Source organism: Syngnathus typhle, linkage group LG12 (genome assembly GCF_033458585.1).
Source record: "Syngnathus typhle isolate RoL2023-S1 ecotype Sweden linkage group LG12, RoL_Styp_1.0, whole genome shotgun sequence".
In the NCBI taxonomy this organism is placed as follows: Eukaryota; Metazoa; Chordata; class Actinopteri; order Syngnathiformes; family Syngnathidae; genus Syngnathus; species Syngnathus typhle.
In genome coordinates, this window is record NC_083749.1 from 5896400 (window position 1) to 5924240 (window position 27841).

The 27841-nt window shown below is 42.2% G+C and overlaps 3 protein-coding genes across 4 annotated transcripts; 2 read left to right on the forward strand and 1 right to left on the reverse strand.

Moving 5' to 3' along the window:
- Positions 1 to 536: 536 nt before the first annotated feature.
- rai14 (retinoic acid induced 14) lies at positions 537 to 19634 on the reverse strand. 2 transcript variants are annotated; one of them, XM_061292704.1, is made up of 22 exons: positions 19478 to 19633; positions 19323 to 19361; positions 18048 to 18124; positions 9210 to 9340; positions 8374 to 8462; positions 8093 to 8157; positions 7918 to 7975; positions 7570 to 7640; positions 6665 to 6771; positions 6222 to 6403; positions 6005 to 6030; positions 5402 to 5488; positions 5102 to 5182; positions 4824 to 4928; positions 4324 to 4425; positions 3591 to 4262; positions 3056 to 3522; positions 2812 to 2980; positions 2573 to 2740; positions 2348 to 2506; positions 2204 to 2269; positions 537 to 1760 (listed from the first exon to the last, which is right to left on the reverse strand). In XM_061292704.1, exons 3-22 carry the CDS (start codon positions 18081 to 18083, stop codon positions 1674 to 1676), a joined length of 2928 nt encoding a protein of 975 aa, XP_061148688.1. In that variant the 5' UTR covers positions 18084 to 18124; positions 19323 to 19361; positions 19478 to 19633; the 3' UTR covers positions 537 to 1673. The 2 variants fall into 2 exon arrangements, with proteins under 2 accessions (XP_061148688.1, XP_061148689.1); XM_061292705.1 differs by lacking the exon at positions 5402 to 5488 and having other exon boundaries at positions 19478 to 19634.
- Positions 19635 to 20785: 1151 nt separating this feature from the next.
- Positions 20786 to 26293, forward strand: scarb2c (scavenger receptor class B, member 2c). The gene is made up of 12 exons (XM_061292736.1): positions 20786 to 21021; positions 21410 to 21567; positions 21774 to 21918; positions 21998 to 22189; positions 22269 to 22360; positions 22610 to 22729; positions 23388 to 23566; positions 23637 to 23755; positions 24280 to 24353; positions 24709 to 24760; positions 24850 to 25002; positions 25125 to 26293. Exons 1-12 carry the CDS (start codon positions 20902 to 20904, stop codon positions 25161 to 25163), a joined length of 1443 nt encoding a protein of 480 aa, XP_061148720.1. The 5' UTR covers positions 20786 to 20901; the 3' UTR covers positions 25164 to 26293.
- A 137-nt stretch (positions 26294 to 26430) lies between these two features.
- LOC133163170 (liver-expressed antimicrobial peptide 2) lies at positions 26431 to 27293 on the forward strand. Its single transcript, XM_061292813.1, has 3 exons — positions 26431 to 26566; positions 26640 to 26779; positions 26895 to 27293. The coding sequence occupies exons 1-3, from the start codon at positions 26501 to 26503 to the stop codon at positions 26917 to 26919; spliced, it is 231 nt and encodes a 76-aa protein (XP_061148797.1). The 5' UTR covers positions 26431 to 26500; the 3' UTR covers positions 26920 to 27293.
- Positions 27294 to 27841: the final 548 nt, after the last annotated feature.

A 27841-nucleotide genomic window follows, 5' to 3' on the forward strand; every position in this document is an offset into this window, starting at 1 on the left:
AGTTGAACTTCACCTGAGAAATTACCAATGTCAATTTGGCGCAAGTATCCAAACACCCACCCTTTTTCTGTAGTTCTTGTCCTCGTTAGGGTCAGGGGGGCTCTGGCACCAATTTAGAGTTTTCCATTAACTTAAAAGCCACAGGGAGAACACGCAAACACCACACAGGAGGATAAAATTGATACGCAAACTTTCAATCTGAAATTGTGATGCAGAGGAGCTCACCACAACCAGAACTGGGTTGCCAGACAAATACTGTATTAAGGTGTTGGTAAATGTTGCCATCTAGTGGCCAATGATGCATTTACAGGCAGGTAGGGCTTTTTTTTTATATAATTCTCCAGCGAAAAGTTCAAAATGTTTAATTAGTGAATAACAAACCCATGTGGTGACAGACCACCAGCATAGATTTGTGAAATAATATTAAATTGATCAAATTTGGGAGATGTCTGTCCAACTGACAATAATCGTATTATGTTGAATTAATTGGATGCATCGAATTGTGTAAATTGTAAAAAAACAAAAACACAAGTATGTTATTTTAGTGTTACGTTTATTCATAACGGCAAAAAAAATCAACTGTACATCCCCACAAAACTTCTACGAAAGACCCAACAAATAAACCTGAATTTATTTCTCTTGCTTTCCCTTACAAAATATTTCACAGGCCCAGATGGTAGATGTTCTGATGCCATGTTAAAAAACAAAACATACAAGAGAGAAAACCAAATTTTCTTCAGGAGTGTTGTGAACATACTTCCTGAGCAAGACATGAGAAACAATCATGAAAGCAGGCAATTTTTTTTTGTTTTTTTCCTAACACTCCAGAAAAAGTCACCTGTTAAGTCACATGGATCTTGGCACAGTACTAAGGCAAAAAATGGTGGAGGAGTAAACGTCTTAGGAGATCCGCTACATAAAAGTGCTTCAAACACTAAAAGTGATGAGATGGAGCCGGGACATCAAATTATTTGAATATGGCGTCGAAAAGCTCAAACTGGGATGCAAACATGTCGGTCATAATAAATGGTCTTCTCAATAAGTGCAGGCACAATACCTGAAAACAGCCACATTGTTTTATGTCCCAAATATTCAAACTTTTACAATTTAATAAAGGTTGTGTGAAGAAAAACGCGTCAGTAGACATAATAGTGCATTTTTACATTGGAGGACAAAACAAAACATTCTGCATTAGAGTACAGTAACTTGGACAAAAACACCATTTTAATATCGTTAAAAAAATTACAAATATTATCATGCGACTGTGGCCACGATCTCATGCATCGCTATCAGGGCAAAAAATAATAATTTAGATTGTACCAGGGTAACTATTACACATTTGGACAGAGAGTTAAAAATAACATTGTAAAAATAGACGCTATGAATGGCAGCACCAAATAGGCTCCGCCTCCCCCTCACACACTGTAACAGAAGTGGTCGCTGCTTTTGTGCAGCAATGCGAGATTTCAAATCTACTTTGTGAAGATGGCTTGTTGGCTTTTGGGCTTTGCCTTAATCATCTAGTTGTGACTTTGCAAGTAGAAGAAGTTCAGAGGCACGGCGTGCCGTGTTGCAGCCTCGCTCGCAGGACCTTGGCAGCAGCGGCAGCAGCATCAGTTGACTTCAGTGTGTTTATTTTGCGTGTGTTGGCTTTGGAGCGCGCTCAGTACGTCTCAGCAGGCCTCCTTGGTTTGATTTGGCACCTTGCACATCATCAAGATCTGCTTCAAGGCTTTCTGCACATCCTCGTCCATCTGACCCTGAAGTGCAAGGCAAAGGACAAATGGTCAATGAAAGCATAAATATTTAATTTCCCATCCATTGACAATAAATATCTGATGTCGAAAATATTATCCTAATTATTCTGTACTGTTCTTTTTAAAAGTGTATTTCCCCCCTCCCCAATCTGCTTGAATAACATCTCATGTTAAAAACCTGTTCAATATTTGGTCAAGTAATTAGTGCGCAATTCGAGCCAATTGGGAAGGGAACTTCAGCTTGCACTCTTTCCGAACACAAATAGAAGACAAACCGGTTGAATGTTTGTTCAACGCGTTTTATCATGGGCTTGCATTGCGTTGGTCAATAGCAAATTTTAATAAGAGATGACTTTGTGTACCTAACGTATTTTATTTCATTTAAATATTTTTATTTTAAATGGCGGGGAAAGAACTGATTTTATGAACATGGAAGAACCTAGTACCTGAACAGCGTAAAGAAGATGCATCCTGTAGACTGACACAATCTCATTGTGCTGCTTCTTGGACTCCTGAGATGTAAACAAAACAAGTGTGAGGGGATAATTTAATGCAATGTAATGCGAAAGTTAAGCTAGGCTAAATCTTACAGCTAGTTGGAACTGCAACTGTTTGACTTGCTGCTGCATGGCTTCCAGCTGCTGGCTCTGCTGTTGCCTCTTGGAAGGTGATCCTGAGCTGTACGAGAGCTGCGAGAGGCTGTTTAAGGCGTCCTTTAGCTTAGCCACTTCCCGAGATAGGTCGTCGATCTGAGAGGGGATGAATGAGACGCATTAGCGTGACGAGCTTTGTCTGACCGGTTAAAAGCGACATACCCGCTTGTTCTTCTCCCTCTCGGAGGCCACGTGATTCTCCACCAGCTGCTTGAGCTGACACACAGCATCCTGGGACTCGGCCAACCTGGAAGTCAAGCTCAGATTTTCTTTCTCCGTTGACGTCAGAACTTCCTGGATGGCCTCCCGCTCTGCTCGGTTGTCCCGCGCCTTTTGGTTGGAAGAAAATGGCCGTTAGTCATGAAAGCGGCATTGTCTCCTCCCCCCCTCCCGTCCTTCACCTTCTGCCAGGCGTCAGCTGCCTCCAGAGCCATCTCGTCCTGCTTTCGGAGGGCCTCCTGGAGCAGCTGCGTCAGGTGGTTCACCTCGCCCTCCAGTTGTTCACGCATTTTAACGTGCTCCTCGCCGGAGATTGAATCCTCTGAGGTTGTGTCTTTCTCCATCGCTAGCCTTGAAGTAAACCACCAGATGGTTTCAAAAGGCTCCTCATAGAGTTGAACCGTTTGACCCAGATTAGACTCTCACCTGTTCTGGAGAGCGTCCAGTTGCAAGGTCTTGTGTCGGAGCTGCTCCTTCAATTCTTCCGACTGGCTTTCCAACTCTTTGATGGCGTTGCCGAGCGACGACATCACTTGAGCGTGGTCGGCGAGGGTTACAGAGCTTTGCGCCTGAAGCTCCGCCTCCTGCCTCAGCTGGGAAATCTCCTCCAGAGCCGCCGAGTACTTCTTCTCAGTCTCGGCGAGCAACGTTTGCATCTCCTCCAGCCGGTTCTGCATCTCCTGCTGCAGCTCCTCCGAGGGCGGCGACGGCGGCCGGCCGCTCTCGGCCAGCTGCTTCTGCGTGGCGCCGAGCTGAGCCCGCGTTTCGCTGTAGGAATGCGACAACTCCAGGAGGCGGCGCTGCAGCCCGCAAATGACTTCGTTGAGCTCAGACTTCATATCCTCAAAATCTTTGGCTGCCGCCTCCACGGGAACTGTGCCCCTTAGAGCCTCCTAATGAACGACAATGAAAAGGGTTAGCCCCGCCTCTAACTCAGTCAGCTGATGATTAACCCGGGTACCTGGAGCATCCTGATTTCCTCCTGCGCCTCCTTATACAGCTCCTCCATCTTTGCCGCCCTGGCCTCTTTCTCTTGAACGTTCCGTCTCTCTTCCTCAGCCTTCCTCAGCGCCTCCTCCAGCTGTCTCATTTTCTGCGTGGCGTTCTCATGCTGGCAGCCCGTCTGGACGAGCTGCCCCTTGAGCTGCTTGACTTCCTGCTCCAGCGCCGCCGCTCGCCGCTGATTGGTCAAGTCGCCGCTTCCCATTTGTGCTCTCAACTCGTCCGCCTCCTCCACGGCTTGGTGGTACCGTTCCTGCGTGTCGGTGAGCTTTGCCTGTAGCTCCGCCAGACTCTCGATCAACTCTTGCTCTTTTGCTTTCCCCCTCACGCTTCCCTCTTCGGCCATTTCTCCGCTCCTCTCGGGTTTCACCAGAGCCTGCAGCGAGCGGTTCTCCTTTCTGCTTTCCAGCAGCTTCATCTGGACGCTCTCGAGCGCCTGTCTGAGCAACCGGGTCTCCTCTTTGCTCCCTTCCTCCTCGATTCCATCCTCCCGCGGTGCGTGGGCGGTGGACGGTACAGCTGCTGCTGGCTCCAAGTCATCGCGTGTGGAATGGAAGGAGGAGTTAGAGGTCATGCTGTCGGGACGGCTGGTTTCTTTCAGGTCCTCGTTTCCTTGGAGTGATGGGTGTTTCTGCAAACAGGCTGAAAATGAACAGCGGTCCAAAAAAAAAAAATCTAATTGTGCCTCTTACCTTAAAATTGCTAACCAGTTGCTGGTTTTCCAAGGTCAGAGCCGTAATTTTGGCTTGAAGGGCCGAAACGAGAGCGGCCGACGGCGCGAGACCGGGTTGAACCTGTCGGCGCATACCACGCATCACATACATTAGCGGCTGAAGACACTTGAGAAGCACGAGCTCGTCGGGACCACTGGCAAGTCAGCCGAGAGGCATACAAGTCCCGACTTGTCGTCTTTTGGTTAGACCTCCGCAAGAATGCTGAAGGTGCACACGTTGAGCTCGAAACAGATGTCAGCTCTCGATATTCGTGTAGACCAAATTCAAAGTGTTGAACTTCTCAAACGCATTGAAAAGTTAACGTAGCATCCACAATGTGAAAATATTTTCCTTAATATTAAAACGTGTATGCTAGGATACATTTTGTCCCTTTTTTTGGGGGGGGTCTTTCAAGACAAATATGATGTCATGAGCAAGAGATGGTTTTATCTAAAAAGCTGACGCAGCATTGCCATTACCTTCGGATCCAGTTCGTCGGCGTGCGTCGAGTCGTCCGTTGTCTCCAGCAACATGTTTGTCTGGTGGTTGCGCAGCCTCTCAAAGTCCTCGCGGACTTCTTCGTCCTTCCAGGCCAGAACGAGGGGGAGGGAGCAGTCGAGGGGGTGCGAGAAAAAGGGAAGTGGGAGTGGAGATTGGGAAAGGATAAGAGTCGAGGTGGGATCTCTTTTGTTGTACACTTTTACGATTGTTAAAATTTTAGTGCAACTCTGATGTCATGAGTGCTTTTGATCCTTACCTTGTCGTAGAATCGCTTTGGGGTGTCACTTTTGCTGGACGAGGGGGTTCCAGACATTGCAGGAGAAGACGTTCCAGACTTCTACATGCGGACAAAGTTGAAAGTCATTTATCGTGTAATGAAGCCCAAGAGGTTGTTTAGACAAAGATGGTTTTATTTGCCAATTTTTTTTTTGCTTTTAGGAAAACATTGCTCACAGAAAACAAGCTAGGCAAAAACTAAGCTTTCAAATGTGTATTAATACAGAGTGCAGGATATTGATACAAGCAAGACGTATAGAGGAGACATGCATTTATTTACCTGCAGTGGACTAAGAGGAGGTGGAGGTGCTTTTCGTTTTTTGGGAGTTGTGATCCGTTCATCATTTAGCTTAGCTACTTGATCATGCTACAGGGGGTCAGCAAAAAGCCAAGAAGTGGAATCAGTGGTGGTTAGTTCAAGGAGGTTCGATCAAATTTGAATTTAATTTTAAACTAACAGGTTTACACAAGCTGGGACTGTTGATGTAGAAAGATGAGATCTTTTTTTTTGTTGTTGTCATGTATGTATCGTATTTCCTCAAATGGTGGCCTCTGCCCTAATTGACACCATGCAAAGTGGGAAAAAAAAAATTGCACCTCGTCTGTAAAGCTGAAGTCAAGAGTTTAAAGACTTGCTGTATGAGGCACGGAAAGTCGCAGCCGAGATTTGAATCGTCAAAAAGCATCTTCCACAAAAACGTAAACAAATACATTATGATTTAAGGCGTCCCCTCTCCTAAAAACCTGATTAGACTCTGCTACCCCCACTATGAGGAAACACCTGAATAAATCAATAAATGTAGGTAAAATATATTTTCTTTTTTTTTTTTACAATTCACCTTGATTGATTTGTGTAAACACTGTTAAATGCATAGATTCTTACCGCAGGACTTAAGGGGGACCTGGGATCTGTAACATGTACAAAAGAAAAGAAAAAAAAGTTTTAAAATCTACTACTGTGACTCTCCAGCAGATGGCAGTGTTGACTGCATTATTATCATCCAGTACAACTGTGCTTAAATTCAAATGAAAGCGGGTCAACTAAACACTCAAGCTTAATGTGTTTATTGATTATTTGCATGTGTGTTTTTGTTTCTCACCAGGGAGCTGCCTGGTCAGAGCAGCAGTGAGTGCAGCTCTGACCTCACAGTTGGCGGGCAATTTGGCGTAATGCAGGACATCGTGGCCATGCAAATCCACCGCTGACAGAAGAGCCCCTCTGTGAACCAGAACTTCCACGACAGCAACCGCATTGGACTCTGCGGCGAGCATCAACGCCGTCCTGCAAAGTGAGTATTCACAGTATAAGTGCGGTTGGACTTTTTTTTTTTTTTTCGTTATTGTATTTGTGTGCAGGCCAAAGCCGTGTTTAATGTAAAATGGTTGCTTTTGGCACCATCTTGGAGCTATTTTGAAGTGAGGGGTGGGGCTTTTATTTGTGAATTTCTCTTCATGGCATTTTTTTATAGTAAATGTTAAAACCCTGAATATAAAAGAACCAAAGGAAAATGTTTGCAACTGGGCTGCTGTTGTGCTTCCCTACCTGCCACTGTTGTCAGAAGTGCTGATTTCAGCGCCGCAGTCGAGCAAAGCGATGCACACTTCAGCATGGCCGTGTTTGGCTGCCAGGAGCAAAGGGGTGTGCCCGTCCTTTGGGAAGGAAAATAACAGCAGTGCCAACATGACATACAGAAAAGGGGGGAAAAAAATCTGGATTCAAATACAGACTCGGGACTTGGACATAAGTCCTTGGACATGAATGGTATGTTCAGTGACTGTGTGGTGAGAGAAGTCACGGAACTATGTGAGAAAAAAAAAGAAGAGGTGAATGCGTCATGGCACTCATGCCCAAGTGAGGAAGAACACCGTTCCCTTTTCATAACATCTCAAAAGATGAGGAGCTGTATTTTAGCATGATGGACAATTTTTTTTTTATATAAAAAAACAATAGGAATGCTAAAACCATTACACTTATATATAATAGATGTATAAAATAGAAAATATAATGATATAAATGTAATACAAAGTAAATTAGTACAGCAGCAGTCACAGAATGGATCGCCTTCTCAATAACTCGCCGAGTGTTTATTTAAAGTCACGAGAACGCCTCAAACGTATGCAGACGAAAATAAATAACCTACACACGCATTCATTAAATATCACGCGATCCACTCGGATCAAACCACAGGTATGGAACCGCCGCTGCGATGTAGACCGCAAGTCTGCGGCTGGTGAGTGTCGTTCCCACAGTACGCTGACCCCTGGAGCTCAGGCGCATACTCGTACAAGCGAGGCACGTAACCATTTTTCTCAAAATCCACAAAAACAAATTTAATCAATGTGGGTGCGCAACTGCGGCTCAGTGATTTATCGCCTGCCACTTTTTTTACTCATATTTCCGGAAACTGTCTTTTGTGTACAAGAGGTGGACAAAATGGAGGTACGTACGGCGTCTTTTAAGTTGATAGCACTTTTCAGTTCACACAGAAATTGGACAGTCTGGGTCTTCCCACCAAGAGCTGCGGATGAAATGAGACAATACATTTATTGCAAAAGAGCATTCCTCAGAGCTTGCAGAAGTGGAAAATAATTGAGAGGATTCTTTTGTTCCAACAATCCAAGATGAGCAATTTGTTTGATCATTCATTCGTCATTTTACGGCACAATCACTTAATTCTGGGAATGGCAGATGATTCAGGCTATATGAGCCCAAGGGCTTACAAAAAGAGAGATTTTCCCACAACCTCGTCCAACATTTCCTCGTCAATAAATCAATCAAATAAATGTTATGCTTACCAGCATGATGCAAAGCGCTCCTTCCTGAGCCGTCGACTGCGTCAACAGGACATTTGCTCTGGAAAGGAAATAGGTTATCAAGGAGTTATGTTTTGGCAAGGGGAAAGCTCATTTTTTCCAAACGTCAGGGAGTCGTTTCGTTTTCTAAAGAGCTTTAAAAAAAATGGTTAGTTACCTGAATTAGCCTTTTGCAGCACTCGGTGTGGTTGTTCTTGGCTGCCAGGTGTAACGGATTCAAACCTAGGAATGAGTTAAACAACATAAGTGTGAGTATTTCATATTGTCTGTTAACATGTGTTGCTGCACCGTTTGTGTCCAAATATCTGCCGCGTAAGCGATTAGATCACGGCCACAGTTTTGCATTGTTAGCATAAAACCAGCAGACACAAAGGGATATTTTTCTTCAAAACATAGCCGTCGTTGATGTAAAGATAAAAGGTGTGCCCAGACACGAACCTGCAACGTCAGCAACTGTCGGGTCGGCGCCGTGCGAGAGCAGGGCAACCAGGCAGTCGACGTGACCACGTGACGCTGCGACGTGAAGCCTGAATACAAAAGAAGAAGAAACTGGAAAATATGGACACGCGGACCTCGGCCAAACTTGCACTCCATTTGCTCTTGTCAGTTTGTGACTTAACAGGCTACTTTCTCATTCGTGGCGAATGACGACTTTACATAAAACGGTTTCCAGCCCAATGAGCAAATTACACACATGCAGATTCCTTTTAAAGTCGACAACACACACACACAAATACCACAACTATGCCCGCATGCCTTTCGATCCGCTTTTTATCACCATGGCGATGCCATGGACTCGCCCTTTGTGCCGTTGTCTTGCACAGACTGGCCTGCCGCATTCTTCATAACGAACAAAGGTTGCGGGTATCCGCGAGCCTCTGTGTGTTTTCGTGTGTGTGTGTGAGAAAAGGTCAATGCATGGCGCATTTAGTTCACCAGCACGCTCCAGTATCGACACCTTCTCCCCCCCGTATTGTGATGTTACTGGGTGATAAACACATGCAGGTCAGCGGGTGTTGTGTTGCAAGGGAAAAAGAATGAGGTCAAATATTTACATGGAGTTTTAGCACCGTTTCAAGATGGCTGAGCCCCACTTTTGATGCAGGATTAACTCTGATTGCTTCATGGTGCATTGAAGGTGATGCAGGAATTTCTGGCAAGTAGTGGCTACTTACTACACGTGACAATTTTCCATTTTTCTGTCTGTTTATGGGCTCAGGTGACGGGCGGATAAATCGGACCTTAAAGAATGGTCCGCCATCTTTATTACTTACGCTGATTTGCCCTCGCTGTCAAGCTTTACAGGGCTGGCACCTTTCTTGGCAACAAGGGACGCCACCTTCTCCGCCTCGCCGTGCTCCACTGCAGCAAGCAACCGCTCGTCATTTTTGTTCCACTCGTTGACCTATGGAGGCATAAAGTGAAAGTGGCTTAAAAGTCCAACATGGGAAGTCGTAGGATTTGGAGAACAAAAATCGATTCTATTTTCGAAATCTAAATTCAAAGGAAAGGAAATTCAGTCAACTAACAAAACGTTGCTAACACTTTGAGCCCCAATATGGTCAGCTGGTTTACACACAAATGTCATCCTAGCGCCAATACTTAATGTGAGTCATGTTTCTCCCAGGGAGAGAAAGAGCAAGAGAATGTTTCTTTGGCTTAGCCCAGGCCCACAAAAAACATTTGTTCTCCTGCAAGCAATTTCCAGTTTGAACACATAAACACACGTTTACACAAAAAGGGCACACACTTTTTTTTTTTTTTGCAGGCTGCAAAGTCAATTATCTGAGCACCATCGTTTTTCAAATTGAGTGAGAATAACAGAAGTCATCCAAATCTAAGCATGCAAAAATATAAACGACTATACAGTAGAGGACAATAAGAGACCTGATAGCCCATTGACCTGCATCGTACTAACCTTGCAAACTCTTTGACTCCATAAATTGTTGTGCTGCACAAAGTGGGGCCTGTGCGTGCCAGCGCAGTATGCCAATATAAAGATAGACGGTGAAAATAGCCTCTGTGGCATAGCCCCAAACGTAATCAGTAAGATACATTTTACACAGCGGGTGGAAAATTGGCAGGCCAGCCCTCGGATAGAATGACAACTAGCCATTGCTGCAGTGCAAACCACAGAGTTGACACGAGCCGGCGTAATGAATTGGAAAAAAAAAACGGAAGAAATGCTGACTCGGGCATTGTCCGCCTTGATGTTCGTGAAAGTTATCTAGTTGCTAAGATACGAGACTTGAAAGGAGTGACGAGGTGAGAGACTATTTCCAAGGAAACGTGAGATGAGCTATTTGAATGGCCGAGTGAAAAATAACAGTGTACTAAGACACAGGCAAGGGTCATGTTGAGGAGATAGATGGCCACCAGGTGTTCTACCAAGTGTGCTGTGAGCTTTACGCAAGAACCTCCAAAGTCAAACACAATCTGTTCCGATTATCATTCTCTAAAATAGACTCCAAGAAGAATTCGTAACATTAGCAGATTTGGCTAATTCTACAAAATGGCTCTAACCGATTATGAAAATAGTCGATTAATTTGATCATCGATTATTTGAAGATTAATCGATTCATTTTGACACTTAACGTGAACCGTCGAATGTGTGTCGAGGCTAAACTACCAGACTACCATATGCTTGCTGATCAAATAGAAATATTTACATTACACCGCTCATTACCGTGGCAGCGGTCATTAATCAAGTGTTTTTAAGACGGACATAAGACGTTTTACAACAAATGAGGCGCTTTGTTTACTTTGGTGTATTTCTCATATTTTTGTTGTATTATGACTGCTAGGAATTGAAATGTGTACAGTTGATTTATAATTACTAAAGATAAGATAAAGATTATGTAAGGTCTCTTACCGGTCTATTAGAAGTAATATTAAAAGTATCTCATGCAGCCGTATTGTAAGCTCTCCTGGTTATTTACAACAAAATTGCAAAGTCGCACCCTGTTAGTCAATATTTTGATATGATGATAGGAGTTACGCTTGATGCCAAAGTTCAGCAAGTACACAAGATTGTTTGAAAGAAGAGCACATCATTTGTTGCTGATTAACAGTTAGAAGAGATACTGAGCAGGAAACAATGATAATGGCGGCTTAGCTAATAAGCTAAACAAAAGTGAAAGGCTGTCGCCATAAAGCAGCGTGACACCGATAGCATTAGACGACATTGTCACGGACAGGTTGAACTGGAGCGGAATGCGCTGCTCCACTTTCAGGCCCGTGTCGCGTCATGGAGGGGAGCCTGATGAGATAATCATTCATGACTCAGCCCTTGTGATAAAAGTGAACAAAATGGCCGCTCAAGTCTAGGCAGGTACATTAAAACAGCAAATTGCTGACAAGCTGTCGATCAGTAGTATATCCCGACTCTTTATTTACCTCTTGGACTTCCTAAAGTATCGCTAAACTGTTCTCCACCCACTTTGCCTTGTGCGGCAAAGGCCGCTAAAATGATATTGTAAACCGGTAACGTCTTTGTTCCTCTGTGAGTACTGGGAAATGGAATAATCCTCGCTTCCTTCCCAACGTTCTGTCTCTTTTAGTTGACTCGGTAAATGGGTGTGGACACGAGTCCTTCTTTCCCTGGCTGTTTTTAGCCAGATACTCATTAAGACACACAGAGTTTGCTGATAACACTAAGAGTTTCCTGTTTGTCCAGACCAGACGCTAGCGCCAGGGACGAAAGTTTAGGAGCTGAAGAGATACGACGCAAGGAAGGAAGAAGCAAATTGGAAAAGGAATGTGGAGGGATAAAAAAGCCAAAAAATGGATTGTTTTCATTTAATGTTCAAACCGCAGGTTGATGTTAAAATCCAAAGAAAATATACACTTGGTAAAGCAGCCATGGATGTTTGTTTACCTGCTGGTTTTTGCTCAAACATGTTCGGCTAAGAACGATTTCTCGGTTTCTTTGAACACCCTCCGTTCCATGAAGGAAAAATAAACACTGATGTGGAAACAGTACTTCCTGCGGCGCATGGATTTTCTTTTTTTTACGCCACTGTGATCACTGAGAGCAGATAGAGCTAAATGGAAAAACATTTACTTTTCAAAGACTGACATTTTTCTTCAAAATATGGGGAAAGCCATGTTTTTGTTGTTGTAAAGATAAAAAGTGTTGGTGGACAAGTTATAAACTTAATTTAGATTTTGCTGACTTACTGTCAAAAGCTGTGCACAGGAGGGGCAATTTATTTTGAATTGAAGTTAATTTCAGAAAGACAACAATTGGGAATAACCTTGTAGTTTTACCGGAAAATGCTTTTCTTGGGAAAGAAGATGGCAGGACACGCGTATGTACGTACGGAAGAATCAAAGGAAATGAAAATGCCCAAGGAAAGCCTGAACACATTTACAATGTCGTTGGCCTTTGATCGTCTGCGCCTTGTAACTGCAAACGCCTTATCTGACACAAAGCAGATGTTCTCAAATGTCTCCAAACAATGCATCCATTTTTTTCTTTTTGTCCTCGTCGGGGCACAGGCAAACCGACACAAATGGAAGAAACTGCTTCTAAACAGCTCGTGTCGTTCCAAGAACAGATCATGGATCTTGTTGTGTTCATTCGTCATAAATCTATCACATTCTATTATACACGTGTAAATTCCGACTGGAGCCACGAAGCATTCAATTCCAGAAAAAAAAGCAAAGTATGTGTTTAAAAACAGATTACAGCACATGTCCGGAATTGTTGCTCCAAGTCAAGACAACCCAGAGTTAAAAATAGTCGCCAGGCAACACTTCCGTAGGCTACAAATAGCCATTCCTGCCCTATAAATAAAACACGGCTGAACTTGGAAATAAAACAGCCAACGCTTGCTGATTAAAGCAACTATGACCCCCGAAGCTATTTTGATGCTTCATTTACATTAATCAGCACATGGAGTCAAAAACCATCCGGCATAAACAGGAAACAGGCTTCGTTCGGCCACTTGATATGCCGTAGCTGTAAATCTGTCATTTTTCGGACTTAAATCATCGGGTTCGACTAAATACACAGTATGGTAACTGGGAAGCAAAAACATTACAAGCCACAAATCAAAACTGTCGCCAGCCAAAAGTCTCTCGTGAAGGAAATTTCTCTTTTTTTCAGGTGGCCTGAGACGAACCCTTCCTTCATCCACATCCTTGCCTGATTGTTCCACTTTGGCCAAACTAAACAAGATGTTTGAGCGGGAATAAAAGCAGGGAGCCAGACTCTTCCTTTGATTCAAGTACATGAAGAATAAAGAAATAATCGAGACGATTTTGAGCCCGATCCTCTCAGCCAAATATTTGACGGCTGTAACCAATCAGGAATCAAATTACAATGATGGCAAAGCCTCAAACGATAGTAAGGACAGCTAGCATAGCAATGGCGCCGCCAGAAAGACCGATGATCGACCAGACCGATTCTCAGCATATCGGCCTTCCGTTTTAAGGGGAACAATACTTTTATGGGATATTTTTAACTTCTGCATCACTGATGTCGTCTCTCCCCAAGCTGACTTTTGACTTAGCCTCGCCTCTTTATCTGCCCCTGGCTATTTTGTAATGAGAAGAAAGGTATGCCTGACTCCTAGTATGACTTCATGCCCTCAATGGAGTCAGACGATTAAGTCATGTTCACTGCATGTGGTGCGGTAACATTTTGTCCAAGAACAATCCAAACATGCCACAGCCAGACCTTCCATCATCACAATGGATGGGCCTTATCTACTGATTAAATGGCATTTGCGAGAAAGTCATAAACGTGATGATTGTTTTTCCATACATTTTTTTTTATACTTGGCATGTAGAGGCAATAAAGAATAACTGGAAGAAACATCCTCTCTTCCATTTTAATTGGATCCACGTTTAACCCCCAGGTTTCTTGGAGTTGGTGATAAAAACTTTGCTGCGGTAATTGGGACTGCTAGTAGGCAACACAGTGGCTGTATTTTCAAAAGAATTGTTTTTATTCCTGCTTTTATTATTGTTGTACACTGGATTTATCATTATTTACATTCCCGAGCAAAGTGGTGATGCCGCAGATGTGCCCAACCGTCTCTCCACTTGCCACAAATCTGTTAGCTTCTAAGCTAGCTGGTGGCTAGCACCTCATGTGGGATACATTTTGGCCACCAAAGCATTTAACCAGATAAATATTCATGACTCCATCATGAAGGCATAAGAAAGATTTAAGTAGCATCCATTTTTCAACTGGGCACATATTCAGCAGACTCGCCCTCATCGTTATTTACAGGGGATTAGCTGTATATTACTTTTACTGCACTGCCTTTAATCTCGACACTGAGTTTATCAGGCTAGTTTGTTTGAATGAGGACATCTCTGTGGATTTTTTTTTTTTTCTTCCCTCCCTTGTCTCCCTGGCTCAGATTTGTCAACACAGACACCCGCCCTTCCTCCCCCGGATTAACAAGGGTCTCTCCCTAAAGCTTTACTGTCACTCTCAGTATTAATACCCTTTTGCTGCACCCAGCCAGAATAAACTCAGACTTGAGTCCGACCGGTGCCAAATAAAACATTCCCTAGCGGAGAAACGCTTCAGCTGCGTAAGAAACCATCAATAGTTGAAGGATTAAACCGCCACAATGTGACGCTCTAAATCTTTAAGCTTCGCAAAGAATTGAATTTATGTGGTCTATATTTCCTCGTAAACTGCATTAAGAGTGTAATTCAATGCTCTTATCCCCCGCGGTGCACAAAGCATTCTGTCGAAATGTTTTCAGATGATCAGCATGTGACCCAGTGCCTGGGCAGCGCCGCTTTATTTAACACGGCAGACATTCCATCACGCCTGATAAGGAGCTCTCCATTCCTGTAATATTTACACGGCTAAAATTAGGGAATTTACATTGTCGAATTGGAGCATAAATTTTGACATTTTAGTCGTGCGCCCCCCCCCATATACACACTCCTGCAGATTAAGTGATGCTATGGAACAGATGTGTGGAGTGATAGGAGATGTAATCTGTGCATCAATTACATCGTGACCATGTTTGTGGTTACAAACTACTGGTTAGAGTGGGGGGGCGGGGGGGTTAATCCCACCTAGTCTGGTAGCTGTGGGGGCAGTTTTTAAATCGTGACAGTGGACCAAGGTCTGTGCGAGGCACTATTGTCATGTACACACAATGCAACAAAAGGCTGAATATATTAATAAGAGAGTGTGTGCTCAATAGCTAGTAAGACTAAAAGGAGTAAAGAGCCTGAATATGAAGGTAATAGTAAATGGAGATTAGCTAATACAGTACATTGCGATTTCTCATCATTATTACCGCCGTACGATTGCTCAAATGCATCATGTCTGTCATTGTGGCTGTTTGCCAAACCCTATTCCCGTAAACCCAGATTACACGTCTGGTTGACCAAACACACACACACATTTTATTATAAACACTTTACAGTTGAGTAGACTAAATCCACAAACACATTGTCTCAAGCACACACACACACAAACATAGACACACGTTCAACTCCACCAGACTCTGACTCATGTTGACCTTGCATGACCAAGTGTGATAAAGCTCCACACGTTCCTTTTAAATCCAACAAGCACTGAAAATTAGTGGGCAGGTTAAGTGTGACATAACCCAACTTGTGTACTGTCTGATTACATGTTAAAAGTTTAGTTCTGGGAGGTCGGAAATCGCAGGCACATTGACATTGGTGTTAAATTAAAATAAATGTAATTATGTCATTCTTATAATAAATTTAATTTTGATTTCTGTAGGGACAAAAATACCAGGTTTTATTTTCAGGCCATTTTATTGGGTGAACTAATTTGTGAGCGTAGAATTGTGTTTCTTTGAATTGAATGCAAAGCAATAGATGCTCAGTGTATAAAAGGAAGAACAAAAGTGGGCCAATCCAAGTGCTCAATAGAACGTGGGAGTGACGGGTGCAAAGACACACGAGCGCAAAAGGCTTTGCTCGTGTTTCTAGGCAACATTCACATCCCTGATTTTTTTTTTTTTTCCTACGCTCAACTGGTTTATGTAACAGTCAGGATGGGCACCACTCACAAATGTTCCATCAATGTGCACCTTTTTGTGTCAACTGTAAATGCATGTTTTAGGACCGGTATGGGAAGGTGAGACAAATACTGTTGAGATCTCGTGGCTCAATACCAAACAGGACTTTTTTTTCTGAACAATGGATGTGGTTGTTCTCTCCCACATAGCAATTGGCAATCATTTACTTTCGTCTGGCTGCATGCCCGGCCAAAATAGCGGGGATTCATATTTGGGGTTACAAGAAATGCCAAGAGCATCTGTCAAATTGCACATGGATTCTATGTAGAGTGGACGTAAAAGACACACACCGGTTTTAAGTGCCACGTTTTTACAGTTTAATAACACTGAACTAAAAAAATAATAATTTCAAAGAAATTCCACTAATACTGTAACATATAATCTATTTAATGTGACCTATGACTGTAACAATTGTCAATTGTACTGAAAAAATAAATAACTGGGATCACTGGCGGAGCTAAGGGGGGGCCACGGGGCACGGAGTCCCACTCGAAATATTAGACCCAAGCCAGATCATTGACTTGTGAATATTTTGACCTGCCGCATTATCACACGTCATCGATTAACCCCAATCAAATTTCTATTGGCTTTTTTTTTTTTTGCTTCCCGCAGAAGCCTCAATATTTCATCGACGATTTCAAACTGTTCATCATTTCCCTCCTGTTCGACATCATTAACACACACACACACACACACACACACACAAAGCATGTGACTACTAATAAAACGGTGCTTCTGAATGGACCCCATTGTACAGTGAATGCCCCTAAATCATGCAATGTGGAATTTGACCCACATATTTCTGGGAAAAATTGCCCACCATCAGCCAGAACGTCAACATCTCGAGACTTCAGCTCAGGGAGTAACTACATATTTACTCCACGTGGAAAGAAGGAAGTAATTAAGTCAAGGTCAGTATGAGTAAGCAATTTCAGGTTGGGTTTGTTTTATAATACATTGTGTAATTCTCTTTATTGCGTTTAGTTTTGCAGTTAACTTTACAGGAGTGTGAATAAATTCTTTGTTTGAAGAACCTTGTAATATCTCAAGCTGCATAGCCCAAGCAAAGGGCGGACAGATGAGTATAGAATGTATAGGGCAGGTGGTATCGGGTGTCGTTGTATCGGAGCATTTTTATGAGTACACGTAGGAGTACAGATGTACAGTATTGACCCAGTTTTGGTGCATTCCTTTTTTTATGAAAAGCCTTTGAACGGTGCAACGGGTGAATTCGATTTACTGCTATCATACGTTCAGACAGCATTTTTTTTTTAAATTTTATTTTATGTGCTCACAACTCTAATGTGAACGGAATTGAACATAGCCTGACTCAAAATGGAAAACAACTCCTCAGAAAGATGACTCCTCATTTCTTATGAGCCCATCAGTTGACACAAAAACATTCTTGGCCCTACTTGATCAACTTCCTCTTGAAGTTAACCAGGAACTTCCCGACTTTTCCCGTCTGCCGCTTAGCTCCGTTGCCGTCAAGACCACGGTGACAGCGGTTGAGTCAAACACAGTGGAGACGCCTCACTTCCTGTCTGTGAGTGTTTGATACGTGATAGAGCCATCCTTCCCAAAAGATGAATTAATCATCTGCAGGGTGAACCGAGCAAGTCGAGATCTGCACAACTGCGGCCTTTGCTGGAAAAAAGCCCGGTACTCCCACACTTATGGTCCTCTTATATGAATCACCGTGAGAAAAGTATGGTTTGTTTCGCACCGCTCCGACGCCATCAATCACGGCTTCTCGACCTCGTCTCCCGACTGTGACCTCATTTTTCTTTTTTTTCCTGGAGGTGCTACCCTTGTGGTGGCACCCGCAATTAAATCTGTCAAAGCACACCATGTCACATAGACCTTTTCCCATGTGTTTTGTGTTTACAAAAGCACGCAAGGGCGGAGGGGGTGGGGCTAAGTGGATTATACGCATATTATGATTCCAAACTTTATTTTGTTTTTCTTGCAAAAAAAAAATTGCCCAGCCAAGAGGTGGCCATAAATCATCTAGAGCTGCCCAAGCGGGCATGTGCGCGCACTTCTGACTTAGTCACCAGCATGTGTTTTAGTACTTACATCAGTTTTCCTGAACTTGGCTTTAAGGCTCTTCATGTTCGGTCTAGTAGTCCATGTAGTTGTTCGCTCACTTACAGCTGGAAGAAGGAAGAAGCAGGAGGAGGGGGGGGAGGTTGGCACACATAAATGTTAAAGCACTGAAATGTTATTTCTCCAACTTTTTAAATTGAGATGTCCAGCAGCACGATTTTGCTTATCTCCCAAAAGTAACAGGAAGGTTCCAAGTAGACACAGCACATGCTATTCTAATTTGAACCTCACTGCAAATGGTTTCCAGCTTTCTATGCTTTCTTCCGATGTTCTAAATCACCTCCAAACCCTTCGGGATGCCTGGCAACCGTATTTTCAGTTTAGTTCCCGCAAGCTAGCCCCCTTTTTTTTTTTTTGGAGCCAAGAAGACCTTGTCCATGATTTACCTCCCAAAGTATCCCTATGAGCATTCCAGCCTTGTAATGAGGTTACATTACTTTTGCATGCTAGTAATGCTAGGCTATTTGAATGTAACAGTGTTTGCCTCTTGAAATGGAGGCAGGGGGGAGAACATGGTTAGACTTTTATTGAGTGTTAGTGGGGGGCGGGCGCACTGATGTTGGGCACCACCAATTATGATAATATATTACAGTTTTTATGTAAGGAAGAATATGGCTCTAAAGTACAGCCAGGTGCATTGGATAACACAGTTATGAATGTTTAACGAACTATGCTAACTATTAAGTTAACTTGCTTTCAGTTTTCTTAATAAGAAAAGAGGTCCATTTGTTCTATTAAATATTTGCAATTAATTCTCATTAAATCCTATCTATTCATATTTCCATTAATAATTTCAAAATTCTCCAGCTTAATTTCCCATTGAAATTTACTGGGAGTTTTCTACCCCTTTGCAAACCCATGTTCGAACATATTTCATGCAAAATTGACACTTTGGTGAGTTGATATTGTTGCAATGTTACTTAAATCAACCAGCCCTAAGAACAGATGAATTAAAATTCTATTCATGCCACTTAAATACCTGGTCCAACATTTACGTTTGCGCAATTATCTTGAGTAAACATGTTTGCAGATGGATGTATTCCTAAGAATCAACCAACATGTTAAAGTTGCCAGCCTTTTGCATTGTGCCTGCTAAATGCAGAGTTTCCCGTTGAAGACGAGCACTCCTAAAATAGCGAAAGGCGCGCGACGTGCATCTTTGTCACCCAAACACTTGATGAGCACAAGACTACAGCAAACTACTTTAAATTGCATGCTGTCAATTTGCAGGGAGCGCGTACTCACCCTTTTTTTATGGACTCGCACAATCGGCTGGGGGTTCTCCTAAAAAAAAAAAAAAAAAAAGGATTAGCTAGCGAACAGCGAGTCGTTGTTCTGCTGCCGCTCGAGTGGGAGGATGCAAGAAAGCTGAAGAAAACAGTGCGGGCGGATCGACCCACCGACACACTGGCCCGGCTCGGCCCCGGCTGCATACATTAAAAGTTGGGGCTGTTCCTGGATCCCCTCCCTCCCTGCACACACAAGACTGTTGGATGCCTCTGGAGTGTGACGTCACGAAGGACCGAGCTCTCGTGACCGAAATAGGGGGGTGGGGACGGCCACAGTGGGGGTTCGTGTCCTCCATTGTGCTTCATTCATAAACTGCATGGAGGGATTTTGAAGAACGGAAGGGGAAAACTGACTCGTTTCGAACGCGTGTTAAAAATTGCACCTACAGTTCTTTATTTCTGATCACTCGTATCTCACAGCTCACTAGTTATGAGCAAGCTACCGTACATTTCATTTTGAAACTGAGTTGGTGCATGTCGGTCTGTGGTGCAACCACAGAGTCGTAAAAAAAAAAAAAAAAAAAAAAAAGTATCAATGCAAGCAGCAACGTGTCAAAGCTCTAAGCGTGCTGCAATGCGTTGATCTGATTTGGCAAACTTGGACAAGGGCATGTTGCAACCTTACAATTTGTCAGACAAAAGCAAATGTGTGTGTTTTGAGTGTAAATATATCATTAAAAGGAACTCCCAAATACAAATACTGTAATTTAACTGTAATTTGCAGCGGAAAACGATGTTTTATTTTTTTTCTTCTAACGCATTCTGTCATAATCTATTTGAATGATTCTTATAGAGCTGAATATAACTCTTGGTGAGTGACGGACATCAATACTGTTCTCACGGTCTTTTGAAAGAAAGACACTGACCTCTTGTGGCTGTTTTAGTCAGTGCGTCTCTGCTGCATCACATCGGATTTGGGTCATGTACATTCTTCGAGGCAATTGTAATAGTTCACCCTAAATTTGACTATTATTTTTATGATGGGTGACTAATTTTGAACAGAAGTCAGGAAAATTGTGGAAAGCTTTTGCTGCACACACAATGTTGTGAAGGGACTGATTGCTTCCGTCCGCCTTGAGTTTAGTGACAAAGATTTCAAATTAAAATATATAAGGATATTAAATCATTAAACTGTTTACCTATAAAATGACAGATTGAAAATGCCATTGACGGATTGTATGCACGTTTAATCTAAAAGATGACCAGACCTTAGGTGAATCGAGAAACACTGGTTTGTCGGCACTTGATTGCAAAAAGTAATAATCAAAAAGGTGGAAAATACTCGGGCAAGCAAGCAGAATATACGTATAAAAACGTTGTGTTAAACACGACAACTTTTGCGGTTGTATACATACAAAAATATGTTTGTTTGACTGTCGAAGAAACAGGAAGTCTCAGCAGGGTACTATTTTATTGTGGTATTACTCTTTGATGTCCGTGTGACTTCCGGATATATCAAAACAAATACTTTCAGTGGCGTTCGTCATTTTTAGCGCCACTTGTCACCGCCAGACGCCACCCAGTGCGGCCCGATCATGTTTAAATCGTGTTTTATTTATATGTGCGGATTATTTTCGTTTTTAATTCTCATTCTGGGCATCGCGTTGACATTGTCTAGTGTTTTTCCCAAACTAGTGGACTCCGTGGCCGAAAAGGTAAGCGATCACGAACAGCATCTTTTGACATTTTAGGACCCATGCGACGATGGCAATTGCGTAATATCAAATGTGACGCAAATGATGATCCCGGTGTGGTAAAATTTATAACTCAAAATAGCGCCTTGGTTGTTTAATCCTCCGCTGGCCTATATTTGTTGTGAAGAACTGCCATTTGACCGCTTTACCCATGTGATACCATTTTGGCTTGCTCAGCATCGCAAAATGTCCTTTTTGTTCCAGTGACTTTTATTGCTGTAGTTCCTTCTGTGTTCTTTCACACTTGGCCCCAAAAAATATGAATCTGATTCTTTTTTCTTTTTTTTAATGAAACGTCACATTTTCTCAATCAAATTTGAACGTCATTTTGTGCGCCCCACCCCAAAAGGAAATAGTGTTGAAGAATGGCACTGATGCCTTCGATGCTTGGGCGGATCCACCGGCACCGATCTACATGCAGTTTTATTTTTTCAACCTGACCAATCCATTGGAGGTGCTGGATGGAGACCGGCCTGCTGTGCTGGAGATTGGACCATACACTTACAGGTACGACATAATACAGGGCACCAGAAGACTGTCACTAATTGGTTGGAATGGAAGTTTATTATATCTTTTACTACAAATAATCTTTGTCTGTCTATTTTTTATATTGTTCTTCAACTCATTAAATTGCTCAGAATTAATTTGAATGAATGAATTTTGTGTCATGTGTTGAGACGTGTCTGTAACCCACTTCTTTTCGTTCAACCCAGAGAGTACCGACCTATGGAAGAAGTCACCTTTCAGGATAATGACACTAAAGTTGCAGCGGTCAACACCAAAACATACATATTCCAACCTAACATGTCACGGGGTCCGGAGAGTGACCTCATCAGGACTGTCAGCATCCCTGCCATGGTGAGCATCCCTTGACACTTTTGCTCACCAAATACAATCAAAATGAAAAAAAAATAATCACTGTTGTGTCTTTGCTTAGACAGTGATGGAGCGCTTCAAGGATGACGCTCTTTTTGCCAACGTGATCTCGTCGTACATGAAGGAAAAACAAATAGGCCTGTTCACCACTCGGACAGTGGGCGAGCTCCTGTGGAAATACGAAGACCCTCTCCTGAAATTCCTTAACACTTTCAAACCTGACATAGATCCGAATTTTGGACTCTTCTATAAGGTTGATGAGGATTTACATCATGAAAAGTTTCATTTATTTTGTGTTTTCCTGACACGCCCCTTTTGCGATGTGATTCTAGAGCAACGCCAGCAATGACGGAGACTATGTGTTCCTCACAGGCCAGCAGGACTACAAAGACTTTGCTCGAGTGGATACTTGGAACAATCAAAGGTTTTTGTGCCCACTCAACATACTTCTACCATGACTCATTTACATCCAATCAGTGAGCATTTGATTGAATCAAATGACTCGTATCAGTGTTATGAATCCTCGTCTGATTGGTGTGAAGTTAAAATCAATGTCTGGTTTCAAGATTAGAGATTTTTTTCCTGAACAAGTCATCTACGTGTTCCTTCCGGAACCTAAAAACTTCATAAACAAATACAAACCTAGATCCAAAATGTTTGTTTATGCCTGCAGCACACTGAATTGGTGGACGTCTGATGAGTGCAACATGATCAACGGAACCAACGGCGCCTCTTTCCATCCTGTCGTCAATAAGGATGAAATACTCTACATGTTCTCCTCGGACCTGTGCAGGTGACTCAGACAACACCGTTGCGCTTTAATTACTATCGTGGGTGACTTTTAGCCGAAAATCCACAAAGCAACAATGTACGTGAAGATCAAGTGTCAGACGACTGATCCATCTCAAAGTCGTCCATTCCCTCGTTTTATCTTTCCATTTGGATTTTAGTTTGGAAAAGTCTCCTTCTGCAATATACAAAGTTAATCATTACAGATTTGGTCTGACTCGTTAACCGCTTGAATGCGAGCACTGTTTGCGTATTGCTTATGCGACATTCTCTAAAACCATTCCTGTGTGTGTGTGTGTATGTGCTTTCTAACTGAGATTCCTAAACGAGCAATTTCAAAGAGGAGTGAGTCTCTGCAGGTACAAAGGTGAAGAAAAATGTAAACATTGTATATTTTCTCGGGCTACTTGTTCATAGAGGATGACTTAAGAGGAGCGGACTGTACCAATTTTGATCTTGGGGGCTTAAGTTATTTTCTGTTTCATGTTGAATTATGTGAAACAAAAAAGAATTGGACATTTTTCAATGGGTGATTTATGCATGATTGTGCTCACACACATTTTTATCATCCAAGTTTGACAAGTTTTTTTTTTTCTAAGCATCTAATAATATTCAAAAAAAAAGAACTGAGCTACATTCATAAATGTCATCCTCTCTCTCAGGTCTATGTACGCTGTGTTTGAGAAGGACGTGACGGTGAAACGAATCCCCGGCTATCGCTTCACTCCCCCCAGCCAGGTGTTCGCCAACTCCTCGGTGAACCCATCCAACACGGGCTTCTGCGTCCCTGCCGGCAACTGCCTCGGCTCGGGCGTCCTTAACGTCGCGCCGTGCAAACAAGGTAGGGGAAATTTTTTTTTTTTTTAAAACCCCATTTCCTTGATAACCGGTTTATCTTGCGCTGTGTTCAGGTGCTCCCATCATCATGTCCTCGCCGCACTTCTACCAGGGCGATGAGAAATTTGTGCAGGCAGTATTCGGCATGAGACCCAAGAAGGAGTATCACCAAACCTTTATCGATATCAATCCGGTTCGACATAAACTTCACTTTACACACTCATTTCTAAAGTTTCCTGGTTCACTGTGAATGTGAGAGTGGATGGTTGCTTGTACTGTAATCCAGTAGCTCTTATGTCAAGAGTTTATTGTCCTTTACGACAATAAAGTTAGCAATAATTAAACGTGCCGCCACGTAAACTTCACGTTGGCCCTCTGAACTTTGATACGAACTTAGCAGGTTGCACCCTACCCGTTAAAGAAGCTCTACTGTTTGTGTAGTTCACAAATTAAGTTGAAACATAATTGAAAGAAAGTAGTTCTTGTTTAGATCAATGCTGGATTGTGGGGATGCACTTTTTGCTGAAAGTATTTGCAGAATAATTCTGAGGGCCCAGAATAAGATCAGATAAGATATTGATTTATTTGTCCAAATTCCAGTATACAGCTGCCAGCTGTTTTAAATATTTATTTATGCATTTATTTTATTTATTTATTTTACTTGCACTAAAAAATATATATATATATATGTGTGACAGACGCCCTGATATTTTGCAGCTCACCGGAGTCGTCCTGCAAGCTGCCAAACGTCTCCAGGTCAACGTCTTTGTGGAGAAAATGGACAGATTCAGGTGAGCAAGTCAAACGCATGCTTTGTCGTTTTTGTCTTTTCTGTTTTTATGAGCACTTGATCATTTTCTGGACACATGTAAGCAGAGGTTGCAAGTAATTCTAATGCCAGCATCATCATTATGAATGGACTTTGGTCCATTAGCTTGAAGCAAACAAAGATAAAGATCGTGACATATGAGCAATAGCATAATATGCCTTCACATAGAATCTTAAATTGTAATAATTATTGCAATAATAAAATAATAATGAGCAGTTATTTATCTTGTTAACTTCCTCTTGTAAAGTGTATTTGTGTGCTACTATATATCTAGACAAGCACTACATAAAAGTGTATTTTTTTTCCTGATTTCTCAGCCAAACAGGAAATGTAAACTCAGTGATCTTCCCTGTCCTCCACCTGAATGAGGTAAACACACACCTGAGCGTATCAGAATACTGTCAAAAGGTCAGAAAAGTCAAAACGATCCCCGCCCGTAACCCTCGTGGCGTCCTCAGAGCGTCGTCATCGATGATTCATCGGTGGCCAAGCTGAACGGCGTGCTGATGGAGGAGAATGTGCTGATCAACATTCCTTTCATACTGATGGGGATTGGCATCCTCCTGGGCGGAGTCTTCATGCTGCTGGTGTGTCGCCACAAGATGCCCGAGGTGACTCACTTACTCACACATTATCGCTTGAAGGAAAAAAAATATATTTTTAAAATATGCATTCTCAAAAAAAATTACAGCTTGTGAGTAGATTAATAATAAAGTTTTTTTTTTTTTTCCAGAGTACCCCTGCAGAACGGCAGCCGCTGCTTGCATCGTAAACAGGAAGTGGCAGGCAGCACAGCGATATGTTTTCCCATCGTACCTAACCCAAGTGTTCCGTGAATCGGCATCTTATCAGGTTTGCTTTTGTGTTATTCTCGGTCGACTCAACCGAGAACTACTGAACTAATCGAACCTCCGTGCAATCTTAATGACGACGTGTATTTTTATTTTTTAACTTGAGCCTACTCACTTCTGCAATGGAGACTTTTTACAGTCAAGTGTTAGAACTGCCACCCCACCAAGTGAGTGCTAGCCATCAAACTGCGTTAAAAAAAAGTCTTTTTTAATGCACAGAAAATGGCAAGTGAACTACAGTTCAGTGATCCTGGAATAATAATATTGCACACTAACAACATAAAGGGAAGCTTTTGTTTGTTTGTTTTCCCCTAATTCCAAATCCCCAGTCCGCCCAAATCCTGTTGATGAAATGTTACAACCAATTTGGTTGTTGTTAACCTTTTCCTAGCTCACTGCTAGAAATGCCGCTAGAAGTACTGCTAGAAATTTCGCATGACTTTTCACAGGGGTGTCAAACTCATTTACGTCTCGTGCCGCATAGTTTCCTTCGGAGATTTGAAAAAGATGATTTTTAAAAGTGAACACAATTTGCAATTTTAATAATGACACGTGAAGTCGATGCATAATTTGTTTTCGCGGTCCACATAAAATGATGTGGCGGGCCATATCTGGCCCGGGGCCTTAGGTTTTCCACCCGCGTTCTAGTAGTATTAGTATCTTTTCAACTGGGCTGCATGAATGAAGTTACTGAATAACACAAATGATAAATAACCACTCGCAGCTGACATCATAGTGTTGTCGTGTTTTTTTGTGCAGTTAGTCGGAAAAGAGAAATGTGTTTACACGCGGCTATATCAGCTCACTAGGTCCGCCTATTAAAGAATTGTAAAGCAGAGTTCAATAATAAAATTGTTGTGCTTCACAATAGTATGCTGTCAATCAAATGTATGCTTGTAAGTGTGCTTGTAGGATTTTTGCCACAAAAAAGAATCCGTTTTATTGTTATGATATACATTTTTGCAGTTTAGCCTTGATGGCTAAAGTGGAATAAAGTGTGGTGACTTCTGCTTTCCTGAAAGTAAAAATAAATTTTTTTGTTTTCTGCGTAGTCGTGGTCACGTCTTCTGAGTGTGTGAGACACACGTGGAGTTGTCCTCAATCCACAGGTTAAAGACTACTTTGCAGTAAATACTGATAAGTGCACACGCCTACTCGCAGGCGTCTAATAACGGAAGTCATTTTTCACCGTAGCTCCTCCTTAACCTAATTAAAGCCTTTTTAATCGGAGCCACGCTGCATCGGGACATTTAGCACCATGAGGACTCTCGTGTACAAGGTTGTTGTTTGCTCTCTGATTCTGGCGCTCCTGTGCAGCTCCCAGGTAAGTCAACCTTGGTTGATGATTGTGTTTTGGATCATGCTAACGTCATCTTTTGTGGTTATGGTGCTATCAGGTGGATTCGGCACCTGTGCCTGAAGACTGGATCGGCTTGGTCCATAGAACCAAGAGATCTTTGCTGTGGAGATGGAACTCTATGAAAGCGGTGGGTGCCAGCTGCAGGGATCATGTGGAGTGCGCAACTAAAAACTGCAGGTATTGGACATCAGGCAAACTGATACCAAAATAATAATGAAAAAAAAAAGATTGTATTGATTGTTTTCACATTGTGTGTGTGACACTATGACAAATGAACATCTTGTCTTTACAGGAGAAACATTTGCGCTTTCTGGTAATTCCCCTGAAGAACACAAACAATTCCATCAGGGCCGGTGTTGGCACAACAAGCTGCTTGTTCATGGATCAAATCGACTAAAAACAACACGACTACATTGCATAATTGTAATGTTGAAATGAAGACTCGGCTACCAGCTCTTTGTTTATGATGAGATTACTTCAAGTAAGTCTCTGCATAGCTACAAAACAACGTTGTAAAAAACTCTAAACGTGTCTGTTTATTGGTCAAATATACACACCAATGCAACATTTAAGACTTGTCCTTTTATTTAAATATATACATACTGTAACGTTAATGTCAATAGATTGCATTTTGATCATGTTTTGTAAAGATTTTAACATAAAAATTCCAAAATAAACATTGTAGTCCAAATGCCTATTTTTGTGATTAGACAAGAAACAGACCAGTTCTAAATGTACTTAAAGTTTTATATTGTCAATTGCAGTAAATTTAGGAGTCCGGGGGGGTCACTATCTATCCATAATATTCACTCTTGCATGATCTAATGTGATTTCATAAAAGTATTTTAATTGACGGTTGGCAATACTAAATTGATTAAATTGACGGTAATGTACACTTACATTGTAAGTGTAACATAATGTGGTTATGATTACGTAACAAGGACAAAAACGCCCCATGCTATTACACTGTGCATGTGTATCTAATATGGTGTCCAAAAGTCCCCCCCCCCAAAAAAAATCTAGTTTCTTGCCACTAGGGAGCAGTCTTTGCCTTTTTTTGTTTTTGTTTTTTTGTTTAGGAACTCCAAAATGCGGGTTGATATGAAAGTTACTCATACAAAAAATACTTTTGATAATTTTGAGAACGTAAAAATAATTTGTGAGCCTAAACTCGAGTAACTTTGTTGTATTTTTTACTGTGTGGTATTCTTTTTTTTTTTTGGTAGTTTTTTTTTAATT